The 24,091-nt window shown below is 36.8% G+C and overlaps 1 protein-coding gene across 1 annotated transcript; it reads right to left on the bottom strand.

Moving 5' to 3' along the window:
• Positions 8,335-9,253, bottom strand: LOC104747944 (pathogenesis-related protein 1-like). The gene is made up of 2 exons (XM_010469651.2): positions 9,062-9,253; positions 8,335-8,763 (listed from the first exon to the last, which is right to left on the bottom strand). Exons 1-2 carry the CDS (start codon positions 9,251-9,253, stop codon positions 8,425-8,427), a joined length of 531 nt encoding a protein of 176 aa, XP_010467953.2. The 3' UTR covers positions 8,335-8,424.

Genomic DNA, 24,091 nt, shown 5'->3' with positions numbered 1-24,091 from the left:
TCCAAATTTTTATTTATGCAACCCATATAAACTGCTTTTAAATAGACGGCCTTTTTATCACTATATTCAAAAGTCAAATCCAAAAACTCAATATAATCCATCTAACTCTTGGAAAAAACTCTAGATATTAAATTTTTATATTTAAAATTAAATAAAAGTAGTAAATTAGATTCATCATTTCAAAAATCTTTTGTTAAATCAAAAAGTGGAGGACTCTCTTTACTTTTAAAAGAATGAATGTTAGAGAATAATTTAGAAAACTATAAAAACTATTGAGATTAAAAAATATAAATTTTAAAAGATACGAACATTCGAATAAACACAAATCTACAATGAACAGTTGCAACTTACAAAAACACAGTTAAAATGAACAATTGCAACTTTTCATAACAAAACACAATTAAATTTTTCTACAGATTTTTTTTGGATAATTATCCAAAATATACGATTAAAAACACACAACTTTTGGTGACATTTATTCAAATTGTTAATTTTTATTTATTTTTATTCATCATTGTATAAAAAATTAATATATAAAATAGTATTTCAAATTTCAGCTTTCAACTAATTTAGTCGTTTTTTTATTGTGTGCTAATTTATATATAGTGATGGGTAAATGATAAGTACTAATTATTAGACAAAAAAAGTCCGAATTCTAGAGGATCGAAAATCACTCCATTGCAAGGTATCTTTCTTTAAGTTAAGGTGTTTCTATATTCATCCTCAACACGTATATAGCTTAGTTAAACACTCTTTTTGTACTACTCATATTATGAATATATTTCACCTTTGGTTGATGAGAGAATTTTTTTTTTTCTTAGCATGCAGCAACGAAAGTATGCGAATATTGAACTGTTAATAATCAAACTATATTAGTTGGTAATTGATCAAATATTTAAACTTTTAAGAATGGATTTAAACTTAGTTTCGTGGCCCAGCTATTTGATATCCTTTTTTCTTCTTTGGGCATTTCTTTTACTAACTTTTTTCCATCAAAGTGTACTCTTTATCTCAGATCAATCCTAAAGTGTCGTTGGGAAGAGGTCGTGATTTTTCTCTGGAAGATAAGTATTAGTAGACATCAAAAACAAATATGTTGAACATATTAGATTCGTCAAAATAAAATAGTTACCATTCCATTCTTGTGAATATGAACAATCGAATTGAACAATTATATAATATATACATTAATGGATATGAGTATCTACATGTGCAGATAGCACTAGCACATATCAATGTAAAGCAATAAAAGAGAGGGTTGACCGGTTGAACACAGAAAATTCTATCTATATTTAATTTTCATTGTCATTTTGATCATCCGCAAAAATCGTTATATGGAAACGAAGAATCACTGAAGTGAATAAAACGATAACATTGGCGATGGTTAATTAAGGATAATCCTTCTCGACAAAAGGACGATCTCTAAAAACAATCACATGCAGCAAGATAAACTTGGTTTCATGAGGAGAAGATGATGAAGATGGTGAGAGAATTGCGAGAGATAGGGAAAAAATGTACATTCAAAAGATGCATGGTAGCAAGTTATAACGTCACAATAAACAAATCATTAAAAAGTAAAAATGATTAATACAGCACCGGAATATTGATTGTGAACCAGTAATATCTGGAAAGGTAATTCGCGTATCAAAGTAAAGGAGAAACAAACTCAATCCACCCAGCAAATTTAGAAAGGATACTAATAGGACCATATGATCGGAGACTTAAGTAATTTATAAACCAGACACAAATATTCCACAACTAAAACTTTTTTTTTTGTTTAGAAAAAAAGACACCAGTGTTTAGAATTATATATATATGTAAACCAATTGACGCGAGAGGGCAAAATTTGCATAAGGTGGCATCGTAGAGATGGGAGAAGACATAAACCGACGTGATGGTTCACAAAAGAACATAATCACAAAGGTTGCAATTGAAAAGTCACATATTTTGGTTTAATCAGCTTTTGATAATAAACGACAACCTTTAGATCAATAATAAAATTGATCTCAACCATTGGATTAGAAATATGATCTAGCAGACCCTCGTAAATGAGTTTGCTATTATATATAGATTATTATTATTGCTTAGTTACGTCCAATATTCAAATGTTCTAGTAACTGATTAGATCTGATTGGGTCTTTGACATGCACGTTAATATATCAAACAAATAAAATACTTGAGGAAATAATAAAATTTAAAAGAAACAATTTGTCAATCACGTAACTGAGAGTTTGTATCGTTCTCTTGCTTGGAGTTGGAGATAAATCAAGAAAAACATAAGAACGAAAGAGAAGAGTTCCAGCACAGGAAGAGTATTTTCTCTCTCTAAAAAAGGAGATAAAAAAGGCGATTGACTTTCGTAACCCTAATCGTCTTCGTTTGCCGGCCTCACGCCAGTAGATGAGAAAATTCTGATGGCTAAGACTAAAGCGAAGTCAAAAAAGAAAAGGAAGAGCTCCACTCGCCCTTGTTCTTTGGTTCTCGGTACATCGCAATTCACTCGTATCTCGGCTGTGGTAGGTCAGCCGTCTAGATCTGGTAAATCTGAAGTGATTTCCAGGATCACAGATCCGGCAGATCTGGCCGCCTTGGAGGTTCCGGTAACTCAGTCCTCATCCCCTGTGGATGCTTCCTCTGCAGACCCGGTTCTGCATCCCTCCTCGAATGTCGAGCTTGACGGTAACCAAACCTCTCCTTTTGAGATCTCTCCTCGGGTGACTTCTGGTCAACCCCCGGCTGCTGTCGAGGCTTTAGTCTCCGGCCAAAATCTCTCGGAAACCGTTGGGTCCTCCCCTGCAACTCAACCCCGGAATACTGCCCAAGCTCAGGCTCAACCCCCGTCGAATAAGCGGTGGACCAGCCTTTTTGGTGCCTCCTCTCAGCTTGAAGAAGTTGGTTCCCCCACTCAGCACATCACTGGTGTTCCTTTCGTCCTCATTCCTGACGAGAACATTGAATCTGCTAGAGAAGAGTTCAAGGATTTCATTTTCGCCCAATTTCATGGAAATCCTCTAGATATGGGAAGGGTAATTGGAGTGGTAAATGCTTTATGGGCTTGTTCTGGTTCGCGTATATTCGTGCATAACATTTGCAATGGGGCCTTCCTGCTTAGGGTTACGAATCCTAGGACCAGATAAATCCTTTTGAGTCGCAATGTCTAGAACATAGCGGGTTATCCCATGTTCGTCTCTGCGTGGTCACATGAGTTCACCCTGGAGACTCCCCCTATAACCTCTGCGTCTATTACTGCAGAACTTCGTGGTGTTCCCTACTTGTTATTCAACAAGCAGAGTCTCAGTCGCTTAGCCACTGCCCTTGATAAGCCAATTGCTGTAGCTCCAGAGACGGAGAGGAAGGAGACTTTTGAAGTGGCAAAGATACTTGTCAGGGTGGACCTGACCAAAGATCATCACGGGATTTTACAACGGTCGTGAAGTGGAAATTGATGTGTCATATCCCTGGCTCCCTCCTCGCTGCTCGGCGTGCAAAGCTTATGGACATGACATTTTTCGTTGCCCCTCCAAGGTAGTGCTCACTAACCCCTAAAAGAGGCGGACTATACGATCTCGTAGCAGACCAAGGAGTCATCGTCGGTCTTGCCAAGGAAGGTCAGTAGACAGATCACGTAAGGGTCAATCCCAGCTTGTGTGGAAGGTTAAGGAATGGAAAGACTCAGTACAATATGTGTTGGACGTGCCTGATGGAGAGGTTCAAAGTGTGCCTGATGGAGAGGTTGAAAGTGTGCCGGATCCTATGGAAGAGCATCCGGTAGTGCATCCGTCTGTGGATATGGCAGATCCTGGGAAATGTGTAGCAGATGCTGTGAGTGACGGGGGAAGTGGTACTGTCGTAGCTCTTGCACTACCAACGATTGGTAAGGATGATAATACTGGAGATATCTCTGATAGCTTGGCCTCACCATCCCCTGAGCAGCGGGAGGGAGTCGATAATGATCATGAAGCCCCTTTATCCTGGTTTCACGCAGGAAGAGTAGGAAGAGTGGTCGCAAGGTCATTCTGTCACACTAATATTATAAATATGTTTTTTGTGTGGAATATTCGAGGTCTGAATAGTACCAGACGTCAGAACTTTACAAAGCAATGGATTAACCTCCATAAGCCACATTTTAGAGTATTCTTAGAAACGCATATTCGGCATGTAAATGCAGGAAAGAGTAGCTAGAGCACTTCCTGTTGGATGGAAATTTTTTTGGTAATTTTGACCAGCACAGCACAACTAGGATTGTTGTTTGCTGGGATTCTTTGGGATCTATGGTAGTTTATCAGGTTTCTCCTCAGCTTATCACCTGCGGCTTTTATATTCAGTCGTTAAGTTTATCTATCACAGTCACTTTTGCTTACGGTTTCAATGTGGTGGAGGATCGACATCCTTTATGGGATGAGCTTGTTGGTTGAACTCTAATACTCCAGTAAGTCGATGTCCATGGGCAGTGGTTGGAGATTTTAACCAAATACTAAGGACCTCTCAGCACTCGGACTTCTTGACTAATGATGTGGATGCCTCGGGGATAGATGACTTTACTTTGGCTCTGCAGGAGTCCAATTTGTTTGAAGCTCAAGCTAAAGGCCTACCTTTCACTTGGTGGAATAATCAGGAAGTCAGTCCCACAACTAAGAAGATTAATCATGCTCTCATTAACCAAGCTTGGGCTGATTGCTTTCCTGACTCTTTTGCTGAATTCTTGGAGCCACTATAATCAGATCATGCAGCCTGTCTCTTCCACCTTCCTTCACTAAGGAGCAGAGTGAGGAAGCCGTTTAAGTTCTTTCAGTATGTACTGGATCACCCCCAATTTAAGGACTCAATCTCGCAGAACTGGGACCCTCTTGCTATTCAGAGTACTTGCCAATTCAAACTTGTAAGGTCGATGCGGAAGCTTAAAATTATCCCGAGGTTGCTAAATAAGCAACATTACAGTGACATCAGTAAGAGGGTTAAGACTCAAGCTGGAATAGTGGCAGATCTTCAAAGAAGGGTCCTATCTGTTCCTGATACTCAAGCAGTCATGGAGGAGCATGAAGCAAGGACACTATGGCAAACGTTAATATCTGCGGAGGAGAAATTTTATCGCCAAGAGTCGATAATCCTCTGGCTCAGCTTGGGGGACAAGAATACATCCTTCTTTCACAAGTCGGTGACACAACAGGCAGCTCGGAACCACATATCGGAGCTGACCTGCGATCGACCCTCAACCCTCGACCGACAGGACGAAGGATAGTAGACATATCGGAGATAAAGGCTTACGCTGCAGCCTATTTTGAAGGCATCTTGGTAAACACTGACCTCCCACTCTCTCCAGTTTCAGTTGATGAACTCAGGGACCTCCTACCTTTTAGATTCTCTGACTCTCAAATTCAAGCTCTCCAAAAAGGAGTAACACCTGAGGAAATCAAGGTGGTGGTATACGCTATGCCCTTGAATAAAACTCCAGGCCCGGATGGCTTCTCAGTCGAGTTTTTTCGTGCATCATGGGATGTAATTAGCGAAACAATAGTGGAAGCGGTGCAGGAATTTTTTTGTAATGGTCGGTTGCTCAATGATCTGAATTGCACTATAATTGCTCTGATACCAAAGGTTCCGGAGGCCTGCCAGTTGAGTGATTTCCGGCCTATAAGTTGCTGCAACCTGATTTACAAAGTCATCTCTAAGCTCATCGCAAACAGAATGAAGCCTATCCTGCTAGAGTGTATCAATCCAAACCAAGCAGCTTTTCTAAAGGGTAGAAGCTTGGGCGAGAATATCCTCCTAGCATCGGAGCTGATTAAATACTATCAGAAACCAAATTGCTTGAGAAGTTGTATGGTCAAGGTTGATATCCGGAAAACCTTCGACACAGTGTGTTGGGACTTGGTGCTCAAAATCCTTGAAGCCCAGAACTTTCCTCCCCTCTTCTGCAGCTGGATCAAGGAATGCATTTCCTCACCAAAGTTCTCAGTGGCCATCAATGGGGAACTGGCATGATACTTCTCTGGGAAAAAAGGCTTTCGTCAAGGGGACTCTATCTCTCCTTACCTTTTCATCTTAGTAATGGAGGTTCTCTCTAAGCCTATCGAGGTAGCGGCATCAAATGGCAGCATTAGCTTGCACCCTCACTGTTCCTTTCCTCAGGTGACCCATCTTCTCTTTGCTGATGATCTGTTGATATTTACTGATGGAGCAAGGCGCTCTTTGGCTGGTGTTGGAGAAGTTATGCGACAGTTCAAACGGCTCAGCGGCTTGGACATGAATCCAACCAAATCAGAAATCTACTTTGGGGGATACTCTGCTGTTGAGGTTGCTGATTTAAGTGCGTTCTCTGGTATTGCAGTGGGCTCTTTCCTGACTAGATGCTTGGGCTTACCTCTCAACCCTGGGAGAATATCCTTTGCCACTCTACAACCGTTTTTTGAGAAAATCACGTCTAAGCTGCATTCATGGACTGTAAAATCTTTATCCTTTGCTGGCAGAGTCAGACTCATCTCCTCAGTTATCTATGGAATGGTGAACTTTTGGAGCTCAGTGTTTAATTTGCCAAAGAAATTTTATGAAAAAGTGGACTCCTTGTGTGCTGCTTTCTTATGGAAGAACAAGGTGGGAAGCGCGCAAAGAGCTCGAGTGGCTTGGCAAGATGTTTGCCGACCGAAGGAGGAAGGAGGCTTGGGTATCCGACGCTTGGAAGAGTTCCAGGTTGTTTTCCAGCTCAAGTTGCTCTGGAATTTCTTTGCGAATGTAGGGTCGTTGTGGGTAGCCTGGTTAAAAGGTAATGTTTTCCACAGGAAGAGTTTTTGGATTTTGGAGGAATCTCCAAGACTGTCTCGTACGGTGAGATGTATGCTGCAACTCAAGCCTAGTTTAAAGGAGTTTATTTGATGCGAGATTGGGAATGGACGTAGTGCTTCATTTTGGTACGATCATTGGTGCGGACTTGGTCCTTTGGTAGACTTCATTGAAGGTAATGGGCCGAGAAAATTGCGTATTAGGAACAATGCATCAGTGTCAGACGCAGTGCGTAATGGAGAATGGTGGATGCCCGCGGCAAGGTCTGACTCTCAGCAGGCTTTCATGGCAACTCTCACCTCAATCTTTCCGTCTCCTCCCTTGGGATTAACCTCTATCTCCACCTGGATTCTTCAACAGATGCACCCTACAGTTCCCCGCTCTGCATCCATCGTCAAGTTGGTCCTCCAAGTCACATGTTATCTCATATGGCGTGAAAGGAATGCTAGGCTATTCACAAACATCTCGACTTCTTCTCTTCAAGTTCAAGCCGGGGTTGATCGTACGATTCGTGATCGCCTGCTAGCTCTCCCAGGATCAACAACCTCTTCCTCCTCCCTTTTAGCTTCTTACTTCAGTTGTATTAATTTCCCTTTTTAATCTTTTTATCTATTGTACAGAAAAAACAGAAAATTGGTATAAATCTTAACCTTTTACCAAAAAAAGAAAACATAAGAACGACAAAAATAAAATAAAGTATAACACCGCGAGTTTATTTATCGATTTGATAATTCTCTTACGTTACAAGCTTTAATTTCTATCTCTCTAGTTTAATTATCACACCCGTGAATAGGATAACCGATCGAAATTATATGACAACTTTATTTTTTTTATAAAAATAACAGAAATTGATACCCGTAACAAATCTGGTTTTGATCGATTTAATTGATTAGTAAAGAGAGACATATATATATGTACATGTCTCACGTGAACAATAGGTTGTTTCATATATAATAAGTAGGAACTCAATGTCGGTCATGAGACTGAAGGGGGTGTATTCAACTTGACATTTTAAGTGATTTGTATGAAATTTACAAATTCTATGTTATTCAATCATGGATTTTAAAAAGTCTATTAAAATCCACTGTTATTGAACTGATGATTTAAAAATCTACTTTAAAATCCATTAAAATCTCTTGTTATTGAACTGATTATTTAAAAATCTACTTTAAAATCCACTGTTATTCAAAACAGTTTTGTGGCTTAGGATTTTAATAACTTTTAGGATTCTGGAGGATTCTGTAGGATTTGTTTAGTTAAAAATACAGAAATTCAAATCTCATGGTTTTAGGTGGGATTTGAAAGAATTTTACAGAAAATCATATGAACTTCCCAAAAATCTATCAAAATTCTAAATTTCCTAAATCTCATCAAATTCTCCAAAATCATGGTTTGAATACACCCCCCCTGAGTGTTAATGGCTGAGATAAATGTAGAGAGTATACAATTTCGAGGATAACTTGTACGAATTGACAAAGGTGATATACGTGGTTGCATTTCCTACATTAATAAGTATCAATTTAGAATCCAAATCCGTTTTTTTTGGTAAACTAAATGTTGTTAAGAAACGTCTTTAACACTATCAATTTTCCTTACAATCACATGCATGACCATAATATATTTTTAATTCGTTATAAAATCGAATCATTAATAGGGACGTTGGCCGATGTAGTTCCCCGGAGGATCATAGCTACAAATCACCCAAATGTACTCATCATTCTTACATCTCACCGATCCACAACCTAGTCGAACCGAGTCACGCCACACGATCTGAGTGTAATGTCCACACACTCCATCACCACCACACGTGTTGCTGTCATAATCGTAGTTTTCCTTCTCCGTCATCCAATACTCAGTAGCGACCGGACCGCTCATTGTTCCCCAACTCGCAGCTAGATTCTCGCCGAATGGTCCCGAGGAATGCTTCATGGCACAGTCTCTGGCCCGTTCATCTGCGTAGCTCTGTGCATATATCGCAAGAGTTTCGTTCCACAGAGAGCCGGCCCAAAGGCCAGGCCAATGAAGCATATGCTTGCGGCCACATATTTTATAAGATTTTTTCGGCCCTATTTTTCAAAAAGTTTCTTTAGTCCAGTGGTAAAAACCTTTCCAAAAAAGTTTGAGGACTCCGATTCAAAACTAAGTGCTAACTTTTTATTCTTTTTTTTGTAACTTTATAAACATCTCACTGTTTTAGTTTTTTTTAATTTTTTTTTTTTTTTTAATATAAGCAGCCCCTTTTTAAAATTTGCTTGTGGCCCCAAAAAACATAGAGACGGCTCTGGTTCCACACCATTGGTCCGACTCCAACCATGGCTCGGGCATTATTGTGAACGACGAGCGTTTCTTGCGGTTTGACATCACCGTTTTCGCTAGCTCTTGGCGGTTCAGCCGGAGTGTGACGATAGGCTTGGGTTAAATCGGAGAATAGTGCGAGTACGATGAAAATATAACCAAAAAACGACATTTTATTCATTTTGGGCATTTATTGTGTTGTGGAAGAAAACATTATCTTGGCTAATCTATATATAGAAGTTGCGTTGGTGGGTTAAGCTTGATTTCTCTGTCGAACTATAAATTTGCATAGATATATATTTTTTCTTAAATTAACTTTTGAATTGTTGATTTGTTTTTAACATAATATATAATATTCTTAAATTAACCTTTTGAATTGTTGATTTGTTTTTAACATAGTATATAAAAAACATATTACAATATAATACCATCAACTTCTTTTTATCCCATGTTAGATTGACAAAAAGACACATTTCATTATATAATTTATTTTACCTTGCAAAGTAAAATAAGATTTTAAATGCATTTCCAAAATTTTATGGCTTTTGACTTAATTTTGATATCTTCAACAAAAGTCAAAATGTTTTATTTAAAGATATATTTCTAAAGAGAAAGTCATTTAACTATATCTATTTCTTTTTTTTACTCTTGAGAATTCTTAAACCAAGTTAGATTTATATTTTTAAAAAATTTGTACTAAATTTAGAACGGCATTTTGATATTTTGGTTACTCTTAATAATTTTAATAAATTCTTAGATTCTCTTTTAGAATTGTTGCTTTGACTAGATACAGATACACTAATTAAGAGATCCTGTTTACCAAAAGAAAAAAGAAAAAATAAGATATGATCCCAAAGACACATACTAGATAAGCTTATAGTTTATATCGTAAATTCGTAACATATAGATCATATAAAAACATGAGTTAGAGGGTACTTTCGTGGTTGCACAAAAAAAAAGATGGTACTTTCGTATCTTAACATATAGATCGTATATAAACATGAGTTAGAGACTACAGCTATCTAACAAAATGAGCTCTTTATCAATTCCCAAGCAACGCAAAGTATATCAATTTTGCCCATATGTTCGATACTAAAAAAATAAACACTTTATCCTTTCTGTGGATTATTTTAGAGAGTACTACATAAGAGAGCCTGTGTTTATTTTTCAGAGTAAAACGAGACGTCGAGATCACACTTTTTTTTTCCAAAATATTCTAAAATCACTTAAGTTTAATAACAAAATCTTACAGAATCATATTCATTTTATTGTATTTTAAATATAAAAACTTTAAAAACTAATCAAATCTCCTTAAAAACTCAATCAAATCTTTCAAAATTCTAAAATCTTAAAATCCTACTAAATCCAAGTTCAATACCCCCTCTTAGAGACTACAGCTATCTTACAAAATGAACTCTTTATCAATTCTAAGAAATCTGATAAGTTATATATCCCCTATTTAATATTTCGGAAGTACAATATTTTTTTTTAGACTATATAATAGGTATATACATGATTTTTTGGTTATAGACTTATGACATACATGATTTAGGTGTATCATAATATATAGGTTAGTTTAATTTTTGGTAATTAGGGATAATATGCATTTAGTTAACTATAGTAACATATAAAATCAATTATAGGTAACATTTAAAAGATAAGGAAATCTTTCAACCTAATTAAAACAAACATATGTGATTCTTCTTTCACTTTTGTTTGATTTTATATTTAAATTATTATATAATATATTTAGTTAATAAAATTTATGATTTTTTCTGCATATGATGTAATTTAAACTTTTTAAAACAGAAATATATTGCTCAACTGATGAATAAAAAAATATATAAAATATCTCAACCACATTGCCTAAGAAAACTAGGCAAAGATTCAAAGTCATACTATGAAAAATGACCAAAATGATTCTGAATACGAATGGGCATGAACTTTGATTTATCAGACATTGAAATCATACTATAAAGTCATTTTTCAAAGTTATACTATTAAAACCAATATAAATTGTTCAATCTATAAAATATTCAAGCTTTATAATTTTATTCTTTAAAAAAAATATATATTCAACTAAAATTTTGACTGTATAACGAATAAAAGTTTGAATATTTAAATTCACTTTCATATTTTTTTTGTAGAATTGTATAACTTTATATATTATATAATAAACTTTTTAAATAATTTAATTTGAAATATTTAAAAATAATTTAATTTGATATTTTTAAGAATATGATAAATATATGATAGATCAAAATTTTAAATTATAAAAATTTAAAATTATAACCATATCATTATGAAAGAGTCCAAACGCAACTTTTGGATTAAACATTATAATATAGAAGAACAAAAAAGTTATAAAAGTAAGGCATCATCAGTGATACGAAATGTTGTTTACTCTTAGTCGTCGCCGTTACTTCCCAAATCCTTTGAATTCATGTAATTAACCACAAAAGTCAGAATAAATGACGACATTCGTTAGTCTTAATCCCACCGAAAGTGGAGTTCGTTAATCATAAATATAGAGTTACATGTACATCAATACAATCATGTGTTGACACATCAGCTTTTTAGTTGAAGGAGAAGTTGACACATCAATTAAAATTGGTGGCCAATTAAACTAAGAGAATTAATACAGATCAGCCAAGGTGAAGGAATTTATACAGGTCAGCAAAAAAAATTATTGTATTGTATTGATACATTACGTTAGCATATGGTCACATTGATTAGAAAAATATTACATATGTTTACATATGATCATATGCATTAGGACCATATAAAATATTACATATGATCATATGCATTAGATAAATATTTTTACGTTATGATCATAAAGTATTCTCAAAATAATTTGCATTAGATAAATATTCTCATAATCATATGGATCATATGTTTACATATGCATTAGATAAATATTCTCAAAATCATATGGATTATATGTTTACATATTACATTATGTCCTTCTATATGTAAATATTCTTTTTATACATATGCATTAGGACCTTATTAAACGCAGTGGATCATAAAAAAAATGGATTAGAGATCGGTGAACACGTCTTTGGGAGGAGATGTTTTTCCGTTGGAGATTTGGTGGAATTAGGGGTTTATTCAATTCGATTGATTTGAGTACGACTCTGGGGTTGCACGATCAAGGATGAATCTTTACATATCGCCTACCATAATAAGCATTACAATTTCAAGCAGTAAGTTGCAGCTCGTTCATCCCTTACCGAATTATCTTCCACACTATCTTAATCCTCGCCTTCTTGTTGCCTTTTGTCTCCATCCTAACCGCTGGTGTCAACAAGTGCTTCTCCTTTGGAACACCTTTTTTTTTTGTCCTTTTGAAGCATCTCTGGTTTCATCAAATCGAAGCAGAAATAGATAACCAAAGAGACGATAGAACCAACACACCAAAGCAAAAGCATAACGAGAGAGAGAGAGATAAGAGACAATGTTTTCAAAATAATCTCCGATCTAATTAAAGGGATTACCATCCTCCTCAACCTCCTTCACAAGTGGCAAGTGCTTCTCATTTGGTAACCCCTCTTCTTTTTTCTTGTCCTTTCGAAGAATCTTGTTAACTTGTTTGGATCCAATTGGTTATGTCAACATGAGTGTTTTGCATTTTGAAAATATCTGGTTTGGTATCAGTTGAGCTTCAACTGTATCATAGTATGAAGGTTTGAATTATCAAGTTTTATGGCATTTTGTTTGACTATCAAGTTTGATGAATTCCATTGTTATTTTTGTTTTACAGATATAAATGAACAACGAAATGTTGCAGATCTTTTGTTATACATATTGAAACCGGTCATGTTATTGAATGAGTATGTTTAAGCCAACACTCACTCTCTTTTCAAATCACTGTATCATTTTTGCAGGAAGAGCAACGGGTTATAGAAGCCAAAATAAGAATAAGGCAGAAGGAAATGCATGATGATGAAGAGAAAATGCAGAAACGTCTGGAATCATGTTCCTCTAGCACAAGTGCAATGACTGGCGAGATGGAATATGGTTCAGCTTCAGGTCGGTTTATTTGCGCTGCCAGAACGCATCAGGAACAAATGGTGTCACAAAGGCACTTTTGACAGACTTCTTTTTAAATTAGAGAAAGAAGAGATGTTGTTGGTATTAAGGTAGTAATTATTACTATACTTCACTATTATACATGTAATTTATTTTTCGTTGCTTTTTTGTGTAACTTTCTGCGTGCAATTGTACCTCCGTACCTGTTGAGTTTAGTGCTAACCTTCCTCTCTGTAACAGATCCATTGCCGGCATATACCTTTTCAGATGCAAGCAAGTGTTGGCGTGGGGTAAATTGACCCTTTGGTGGAATAAATAATACGATCTTCAAGGTCACCCTTTAATGGTAGTGAGAACTCAACTTTTGCTTAATTTTTTGATATTTTTATTTCCGAGAAAGGTGACATACTAACATGCTCGCAAAGCTAAACTCAGAATTGTTCTATGGGGTGTTAGGAGGTTTGAGCCAATTTGGAATTATAACGAGAGCCATAATTGTTTTGGACCATGCATCCAAAAGGGTATGTATCATCTCATCTTATATCATTTATTTTCTATTCATTGGATATATCTATTTATTTAGTCGACATTCATGGGCTGATTTTTATTGTAGTTACCTTTCAATTTCTATTGTTGTATTTATGTGAAGTAAAAATTACAGATATCAGTATTACTGTATTACTATATCATAACCAGATACTGATGAGATTAATCTTAGAGTTGTTCCCTTTCGGTTCTATTTCTTACGCTTAGCTTTGCCACCCAAAATCCTTAGTTGAGTATATCTTCCTAATTATGCTCATGTGATGATGCGTTAATAAATGAAATTAAGCAACCATAACAAATGAATACAACCCCATCAATCAGAATTTTGGAAGGCATTTAGGACTGATAAGACCACTGAATCAGATGTTTGGAGCGCTGGATCTAACAATAGAAAGAAGGCATCAATCAAAAATGTCGTTTACAAAAAAAATATTCGACAATCTCCAATACAAAGACACATGTATTCCCACCAAACCAAAGAAAAACACAAAAATAATAATCTATCCATTAAATTTCTACAATATTAACCAAAACTAAGTCAGAAAAAATAACATCTCAGTTATTTCAAACAACTATTTTCCCATTTAAAATCTCATATCTTGACCGTAATGTTATATAAAAAAAACCCTTCTTTTAAATAAAAGTATGTATTTTATAATACATACTCAATGCCATTTAGCTGTTCTATCAATAATAAAAAGCATAATCAATGGAAACCATCAAAGTTGATTTCATCTAAATAAACCAAACATCAATAATAATGGTCCACCAATGCATTCTAATATAAGAAAAAAAAAACAAAATTCATTTAAGTCTAAGATTTCACAAAAATAAATTTTAGAAATATCACCAAAAATTAATAACAAAAACTTAATTTGATGTCAATATTAACAATGATTTTTAATTTGTTGTTAAAAAACAATGAATTTTAATTACAAACACCATAACAAAAGTTAACCACAATATAATTAAAATTTGTGGAAAAAAACCACAATATAATTAAAAACAACAAAATAACAAACAGCCCCGCAGCGTAGCGCGAGTACTATCCTAGTACGTATTAATAAGTCCACGTACAATCATTCTCACCCGTGATTTGTTTTCAGTTTCATCTTCGGGGAGTGATTGTTGACTTTTTTTGTGGATGGTAAAATACTATATAGACTACATAGTTCTAAAAAATTATTCTTGCTTATATAACTAAAAAAAACATCAAATTGAGATAAGTGAAAATTAATTTGATGTTTCCAACTCTCTAAAAGAGTCGCGATAAGTGAAAATTAAGACGGTTGTTTGATTAGTTTGAAATTCGTTAATCAGACTAGAACATCGAATCCTCACAGATTAAACATAAAGTAGTTAAGACAAGAAACGAACACAGTCTATCAATGGAAGAAAACTCTGAAAATATAACAATCCTCAGGGCTCTGTAGTGACCTTCCTCGCCCGCTTATTGGTAACACCTTGGGCGCTGGCGCTGGTATTAGTGTCAACAGGACACCTTTTGAGATTACTAATGGCTGCAGTGTCTTTAATGGTGCTTTGGAAGGCAGGCACTCCTCCATTTGCTAGGTCAGTCCAGTACCATATTGAACTTGCACTAGCAAATAGGTCGTCTCCAGTTACGTTATCAATTTGTGCCAAGAGAAGATTGCGATTCTTCTGTTGTTTCAAAGTGAGAAGATGTTGGACGAACAGGGAGTCTTTTGAGATGTCTTTTGAGATAACCATCAGACTTGATGGTGGTTTATGGTCTATTGCAAAGAAAAGAAGGTCCTCTAGCATCTGATTACGTCTTGCACGTCTATTTCCTGAAAACAAACAAACATCAACGGACATGAGCTACACGTTACTGAAAGAGAGAGGTGCAAGGGGTGCCGAAATCAGAGAAGCAGTTGGTGGGGAACTTCTGAACGTTTTCAAGAAGAAAGATCGTGCAACCAAGTAATTTTATTTTTCTTCATCTTTTATGTAAGTATCTATTAATTTTTTTTCTAACCATTACTAAAAGTACTCTCTTATTATTTTGTTGAGGTTGTCTTCTATTGAAACCCAATCTCTTCCCTTGCATATAATTTGGGATTGGGAAAACTGTCCAATCCCAAATTATTATGAAGCTCAAGATTTAGGTTTATTATATCCACATATCGTTGAGTTTCTTAAGAAGAAGATTTTTTTTGTATCGGGGTTTGTCGGGATTGGAGATAAACGTCATTTCAACATAGTAAAATATGAATATCTGAAAGAGCAAGAGAAAGACAATATTAACTTAGTCCATGTACCACGATCAGAATCGGAAGGTAACAACTTCTCTTACAACCTTTGTCTTTTTAGTTTATTTTTTCTTTCAGTTTAGTAATTCATTATTTTAATAATTTTTTCATAGAAAGACACAGCCGACAACGCTACAAAGGTGGCACTTCTTAAAAATATGTGTGATAAAATGCCCCCTTGTCCGACCCTTGTTGTGACAGGCAATAAAGACTTCATGAAGATCATTCATGTTGAGACCTCTTAACCCCAAAGGCGTCGACTTTCCTTGGGAGAAGACCAAACAAACCAAGAAACGAGAAAACTTGCTCTATTCTAGCGGAACATCAGAAATGGAAGATCTGATGTTTGATGCAGAGAAAGAACAGAGAGAAGAAGAAGATGAGTTGCAGAAAAGTAAAAGAGAGAAAGAACCCGTACGTTTGGTAACCCAGTTCACTCCCAAAAAGGGTAGCTACGTCTGGGCCGAGTCTCAGCTCGGAATCCACTAAAAGTCTGAGATTGTGTTTACAAGATAGAGTTTACAAGTGACCGTCTAATACCCTTCACTAGTACTTAGACTCACTCTGTAGAACTCTCTCTTACCAAGAAAACAAAGAACTAAACGCTCACAAGTTTTCTCTCCTCCTTACAATCTCGAATGTTCTCTCACACTACTAACTCTCTCTACACATAAGCCCCTCTTTATAGCCATAGAAATTAGGGCTTCCTTGCTGTTAAGACAAGTCGCTTTCCTTGCAATCCGTATTGCCGGTTGCAGTCTTGAAACACGCTTTGTCGAAGTCAAAGCCAAAATGTCCATATCACTTCTGGGCACATACGGACAAACTGTCCTTATGGCTGAACCGCGGCAAATTCCTCTCGTCGGTTCCCCATGAATGTGGTCCCAAAAATAAACTTAACATGGGTTTGAATTACTTCACCATAGTTAACTTCCAACGGACATATGCTTTCAAATGTTTAGCTTGGTGCTCAAGTCTTCATCTTCACAAATCTCCACCTGAAGACATGAGGATCAAACCAATCAACAACACACACAACGGTAGAGAGAGATTAGTAAAACCTGACTTTAGTTTCCCAGATTCCTGACTCGGCTTCCCTGAGTTTATTACTCAGACTTGACCTGCAGCAAGTTCAAAGCAGCCTTAAACTTGCACACAGACACGATCTTGGTGAAAATATCCGCAGGGTTGATATCAGTGGATATTATGGTCACCTCCACCACTCCATCTTCAATGACTTCACGGATGTAGTGGTACCTTATGTCAATGTACTTCGTTCTTTCATGATGCACATTGTTCTTCGAGAGTGAAATGGCACTCTGCGAATCACAGAATATCTCCACACTCTTCTGTTTATAACCGAAATCTTTCAGTAACCCTCTTAGCCAAACAGCGTCCTTTACAGCTTCTGTTAATGCCATGTACTCAGACTCGGTTGTGGAGAGAGATACAACTCTCTGCTGACCAGACTTCCAACTTATGGTGTTACCTCCAAGAGTAAACACCAGGCCTGTGATAGATTTTCTTCTGTCAGGATCGGCACCATAGTCAGCATCACAATATCCTTCAATCATGAACTCTGAATCCTTCTTCTTGTAACACAGCTTCGTGTTCAGAGTCCCCTTGATGTACTTTAGAACCCACTTGACTCCAAGCCAATGATCCTTTATAGGTTGGCTCATGTATCTGCTAACAATGCCTACTGGATAGGCTAAATCAGGACGAGTGCCGATCATAGCATACATGATACTACCAACGGCGCTGCAGTAAGGTACTGTCTTCATATACTCTTCATCTCGTTCCAGTTTCTCTTTTGTAGCAGAACGCAACTTCAACTGAGCTCCTAGTGGAGTTTCTACAGGCTTTGCTTCAGACATGTTGAATGTCTTAAGAATCTTGCTTAAATAGCTTTCTTGAGACAGCCAAAGAGTACCAGCACTGCGGTCTCTGATGATATCGATACCCAAGATCTTTTGAGCAGCTCCCAGATCCTTCATATCAAACTTCTTGCTAAGCTCCTCCTTTAATGCGGCTATTGTTTCCTTGCTCTTTGCCGCTACAAGCATGTCATCGACATACAATAGTAGATACACCATAGACCCATCAGACAATGGCTTGATGTAAGCACAACTGTCATAGTGACTTCTTTCAAAACCAATCTCACCCATGTAGTTGTCAAACTTCTCGTTCCATTGCCTTGGTGATTGTTTCAGTCCATACAGCAATTTGTTCAGGAGACACACCTCATCCTCTTTAAACATAGATTCAAAATCTTCTGGAGGTGTCATGTAGATCTTTTCTTTTAGTTCCCATGGAGGAATGCCGTTTTAACGTCCAACTGCTCCAATTCAAGATTTTCTTGAACCACTATCGAGAGTAAAACCCTGATAAAAGCATGTTTTACCACTGGAGCAAAGATCTCATGGTAGTCTACTCCTTCCTTTGAGCATATCCTTTGGCGACGAGCCTAGCTTTGAACCTTGGTTCTTCAACTCCAGGAATGCCTAGCTTATACTTGTATATCCATCGGCTGCCAATGATTCTCTGGTTCTTCGGTCTGGTAACAACCGTCCAGGTATCATTTTTAACCTAAGAATCAATCTCCTCTGTCATAGCTAGTTTCCACTGATCCCAATTGATATCTCGTTTTGCCTCGCTGTAATCTGCAGGTCCTACTGCATCACCGTCCTCAGTTGTGTAAAGAGCTTCAGCAAAGTAATCTTCATCATCGAACCTTCTTGGTGCTCGTACCACCCTTCTTTCTCTGTCTCGAGCAAGATGATAACTTAATGGGGATTGGCGTACTCCAGTCTCAACAATGTTATTTCTTGCTCTTTGAAGTGGAGTACGGGTTGCAGGGCTTCTGGATGCAGGAGTGTTCTGTACTGACATATGGTCTCCACCTGAGCTGATATCACTCTCTGCTTCGAGATCCAAATCAAGGTAAGATTCAGGTTGCTGATCTTCCTCAGTAAGTTCTTGATCTTTCTTCTGCAACAGGTCCTTGTAAACTGCGTTTTCTGGAAAGATAACATTTCTACTCACCACGCACTTACCCTCATCCATAAGCCACACTTTTTAACCCTTAACTCCACTTGGATAACCAATAAGAACTCCCTTCTTAGCTCTAGGACTTAACTTTCCATCATAAGTGTGAACAAATGTAACACACCCATACCTTCTCAAGTAACTGTAGATAGGAGCTTTCCCGGACCACTTCTTGTCTGGAAACTCGAAATTAAGTGCTGAACAAGGAGTCTTATTTATGAGAAGCACTGCAGTGTGAGTTGCCTCAGAACAAAACCTTTTTGGCAATCCTGAATCACTAAGCATGCTTCTAACTTTCTCCATGTTCGTTCTGTTCATGCGTTCTGCAACACCGTTTTGTTGCGGTGTGTACGCACATGTTCGATGTCTTTGAATCCCCTTTTCTTCGCAGAACCCATCAAACAGTCTATTGCAGAACTCCAAGCCGTTGTCAGTCCTGAGAGTCTTCACCTTGTTTCCACTCTGGTTCTCTACTAGACTAACCCAGCTAACAAACTTTTCAAAAGCCTCGTCTTTGGTCTTCAGAAAGTAAACCCAGACCTTTCTTGTATGATCATCAATGAAAGAGATGAAGTATTGACAGCTTCCCAACGAAAACGGTACTGACGGTGCTCCCCACAAGTCAGAGTGAACGTATTCAAGTTTCTCCTTTGTGTCGTGTTGAGCCAAGTTGAATCCCACCTTCTTAGCTCTCCCGTAGATACAATCTTCACATGTATCAAGGACTGACACTTTCTTCTTATCTAGAAAACCTTTTCTCACCAAAATGTTCATGTTCTTCTGACTTATATGACACAGTCTTCTATGCCAGAGAATTGTATCATCCGTTGCTTTCACCACAGCAAGTGATTCGTCAGTTGCAGGTTTTCCATGGAGCAGGTACAGTGTGTCATATCGTCTTCCTTCAAGCAAGACTTGACTGCCAGATTTGATTTTCAGCCTCCCATTCTCTGATTCAAACTTGTAACCGGCTTTCTCAAAAGTTCCCAGTGATAGGAGATTCCTATCCATGTCAGGAATGAATCTCACGTTCGAGAGAGTCACCACGGGACCAGTGTCACTCTTGATCTTGATAGTCCCGACCCCTCTGACTCTCGAAGTTGTTTTGTTACCCATCCGGACAGAACCTCCAGCATTCTCGTCAAGCTCTTCAAACCATTCCCTCTTATGAGTCATGTGATAGCTGCAACCAGTGTCCATAATCCATTCATCCTCCAGATGAATGTCGGTTGAGGACAGAGCCTCTGACACATAAAGACCAGTTGCTTCAACAAAGTTCCCTTGTCCCTCCGATGTTTCACCCTTGTTGTTTCCCTGATTTTGTTTGAACTGAGTCTTGTTCTTGTTGGGACAGGATGCCTTGAAGTGGCCATCTTCACCGCAGATCCAACATCCTCGTTTAGACTTAGACTTAGACCTAGCCCTGTTCCCTTTACCCTTTTCTTTCTGTTCACTTCTACCTCTATCCTCAGCCTTATCCTTGACATACAACCCTTCAGCCTGACCCTTGATACTCTTCTTAACCGACCCAAATTCTAATTTCTTAGAGTAAATAGCAGCAGTGACCTCATCTAGAGACAATATAGACTTACCAGAGCTATATTTCAAAGTATCTATTAACTGGTCGAAAGGTCTAGGTAGTGACATAAGCAATAATATTGCTTGATCCTCATCAGAGATAACTACATTAAGGTTATCTAAATCTGCAACTATGTGAAGGAACTCGTCTATGTTACCTTCAATAGACAAATTTTCAGACATCTTGAAGCCGTAGAGCTTATGCTTCAGATAGATCCGGTTTGGGAGAGCTTTGGACATGTACAACTTGTCCAACGCGTTCAACATCGCTGCAGCAGATGTTTCCTTCTTGATCTTCCTTAAAACCCTATCCGTGACACTTAACACAATGGCGCTTCTAGCTTTTCTTTTCTTCTCTTCGAACGCTTCACCTTTATCACGTTCTTCTTTGTCATCCTCGGTTGACTCTTTCGAGTCTTTACCCTTCTCATCAGCTGTCTCAGATTCTTTGAGGGCAGCAGTCAGGCCCAGCATGTCCATGTGAGCCAAAAGCTTCTCTTTCCACATCGTGTAGTCTCCACGACCATCAAACTTTTCAACCTCGATTCTCACCCCAGACATGGTTCAGTGTTAAGTAACTCTTCAGAACCACAAAACAGGAACCACAGCTCTGATACCAATTTGTTGAGACCTCTTAACCCCAAAGGCGTCGACTTTCCTTGGGAGAAGACCAAACAAACCAAGAAACGAGAAAACTTGCTCTGTTCTAGCGGAACTTCAGAAACAGAGGATCTGATGTTTGATGCAGAGAAAGAACAGAGAGAGGATGAGTTGCAGAAAAGTAAAAGAGAGAGAGAACACGTACGTTTGGTAACCATTTCACTCCCAAAAAGGGTAGCTACGTCTGGGCCGAGTCTCAGCTTGGAATCCACTAAAAGTCTGAGATTGTGTTTACAAGATAGAGTTTACAAGTGACCGTCTAATACCCTTCACTAGTACTTAGACTCACTCGGTAGAACTCTCTCTTACCAAGAAAACAAAGAACTAAACGCTCACAAGTTTTCTCTCCTCCTTACAATCTCGAATGTTCTCTCACACTACTAACTCTCTCTACACATATGCGCCTCTTTATAGCCATAGAAATTAGGGCTTCCTTGCTGTTAAGACAAGTCGCTTTCCTTGCAATCCGTATTGCCGGTTGCAGTCTTGAAACACGCTTTGTCGAAGTCAAAGCCAAGATGTCCATATCACTTCTGGGCACATACGGACAAACTGTCCTTATGGCTGAACCGCGGCAAATTCCTCTCGTCGGTTCCCCATGAATGTGGTCCCAAAAATAAACTTAACCTGGGTTTGAATTACTTCACCATAGTTAACTTCCAACGGACATATGCTTTCAAATGTTTAGCTTGGTGCTCAAGTCTTCATCGTCACAATTCATTCTGTTCGAAAAAGAGGTTTCGAAGTTTTTTTGGCATACAATGATGAAGCAACAGGCGAACTCATAGCTAGTGCCAATGAAGCATGGCATTACTACAAACTTTTTGGTATAGACAGGAAGCTCCTTAACACTAAGAAAAGGCCGAGAAAGAAAAAGAAAGGTAGACTTGGAAAAGATGCTAAAAGGTTAAAAGCTTACAAAGAGCAAGGAGGAGGGAGCACAAGTAAGACTGAGACATGAAGAGGGGTTCACAAGGTTGAGCAGATGAGCATAATATTAGTTTCAATATCGTGGTTAAATAATAATTTAGGGTTTTATGATGCTATCTAGTTGGTGTGACTGATCATCTCCCTGGTGTGTGTGTTTGGATCTTTCTTCTCTCAGTTTTGTTTTTTGCTTTTTGATCTTATGCTGTTGAACTTTGTGCAATTGAAACAAATTCGTTGCTATTGTGTTTAGCGTTTCTAACACGCGAAGCATCGAGACTTACTACTGTCCCTTGTTTTTTGCAAATTGAAGTGAGTTCACATATATACAAATTGAAATAGTCAGACGTGAACTGCATTTTGTTTGAAAAAAAATAATCAAATGTGGTTTGGTTGTTGAGGTGTTAGCACACAAGCGTCGAGACTTATATTGTCTTTAGTTTTTAAATCACAACAAGGCTTAATTGTGAGTTCCGCGAAATGGTTTCGGATGCAATCTTTGCGATCATAATAAACGTTTTTACAAACGCCTTGTCAGCAATTCCAGTAGACGTTTATTAAAGATTTTCTGAGAACGGCTGTTAAACTTTTTAATCGCTATTCTTAAAATTCACAAAATAAAAATATCATTGAAATTGTACATACCAAAAGAAAAAATATGTAAAAGACAAAGAGTTCGTAAGAAACATACCCATGTGGAAAATTTATATATTGCAAATAAGTAGTTATGGACAACATACAACTCATGTCATGTCATGTGGTAAGCTCTTGTGGCTGTGTTACTGTTTAGTACCAAAGCTACAGATTTTAAATTCAACTAGTTCCCTAAAAGAGCTAGGCTTTGCACAGATAATTTATACCCATGGTTCGTGGTATAAAAAGATATCTACAAGATATGTAAATATATCATAATCATATGAATGATTTGTAAATATTTTATATCATAAATTCATAATCATATGAATGATTTGTAAATATTTTATATCATAATCATATGAATGATTTGTAAATATTATATAGGATCTCACTAGTTAGGAAAGTGGGTTAAATCACATTCCTATATATATGTTTGTATATTGTAACATTGTTCTTATGAGAGTTAATATACTATTTCCTATACACTAAGATGTTCTTCTCTCATCAACCTTCAACAAAGAAGAGTAACATACAGTAGAACCTCTATAAATTAATACTCTTTAAATTAATACTCGCTGTAAATTAATAAATTCTTTCGGTCTCGAGTTGGGCCGATGTAAAAAATAAAAATTTTCGATAAATTAATAAGATAATAATTTTTTTGGAAATCCTATGTAAAAATATGGTCCCATCAATATCATAAATTAATAATTAAATAATATATATATATATATATATATAAGAAAATCTAGTGAAATATGACTCTTGCATATTCTTGAATTTGCATTCTTTTTGGAGCTCATCTCTAATTTTTTTTCATTGTTGTCTTTTCAAATCGCATCCAAAAATTCTAAAGATTTCTAAATGCGATAATTGATTCTTTATATGTAGTTGGTTCTAAAATTACCACAATATCTTATTCGACTTCATCATTAACATGAATGATACTAGTAGCAATTCCTTCTAAACTCTAAGCTTCTAATATTTATCATTTTTAACTAAACTCAACTTAGCAATTACGATAAACAAGATTATAAATTAAGAAAAAAAATTTAAAATATGAATGACAACAAAAGTATCTTATTTTGTAATACAAAATTTTCAAAATTATGAAGATTAAAAATCTCTTCATAAATTATTAATTTATCGATAAATTAAAACCTCTATAAATTAATAAAATTTCATGGTCCCGACCTTATTAATTTATAGAGGTTCTACTGTATGTGTATAATTGATCAGTAATTTAATATATTACTTTTGATCAAATCATATGTTACACCATATGAAGTCTTTTTGAATCATTCAAACCAACATAA

The sequence above is a fragment of the Camelina sativa genome, chromosome 15, assembly GCF_000633955.1.
Source record: "Camelina sativa cultivar DH55 chromosome 15, Cs, whole genome shotgun sequence".
NCBI lineage: Eukaryota > Viridiplantae > Streptophyta > Magnoliopsida > Brassicales > Brassicaceae > Camelina > Camelina sativa.
The sequence above is the reverse complement of the archived record's forward strand: the minus strand, read 5'-3'. Positions and strand labels throughout refer to the sequence as shown.

Excerpts from the sequence above, each read along its gene's own strand:
- LOC104747944 (XM_010469651.2), bottom strand. The coding sequence starts at position 9,253 with ATGAATAAAATGTCGTTTTTTGGTTATATTTTCATCGTACTCGCACTA. Across the intron at positions 8,764-9,061 it reads TCGGACCAATGGTGTGGAAC|GAAACTCTTGCGATATATGC; the intron begins CAGAGCCGTCTC and ends TCTCTGTGGAAC.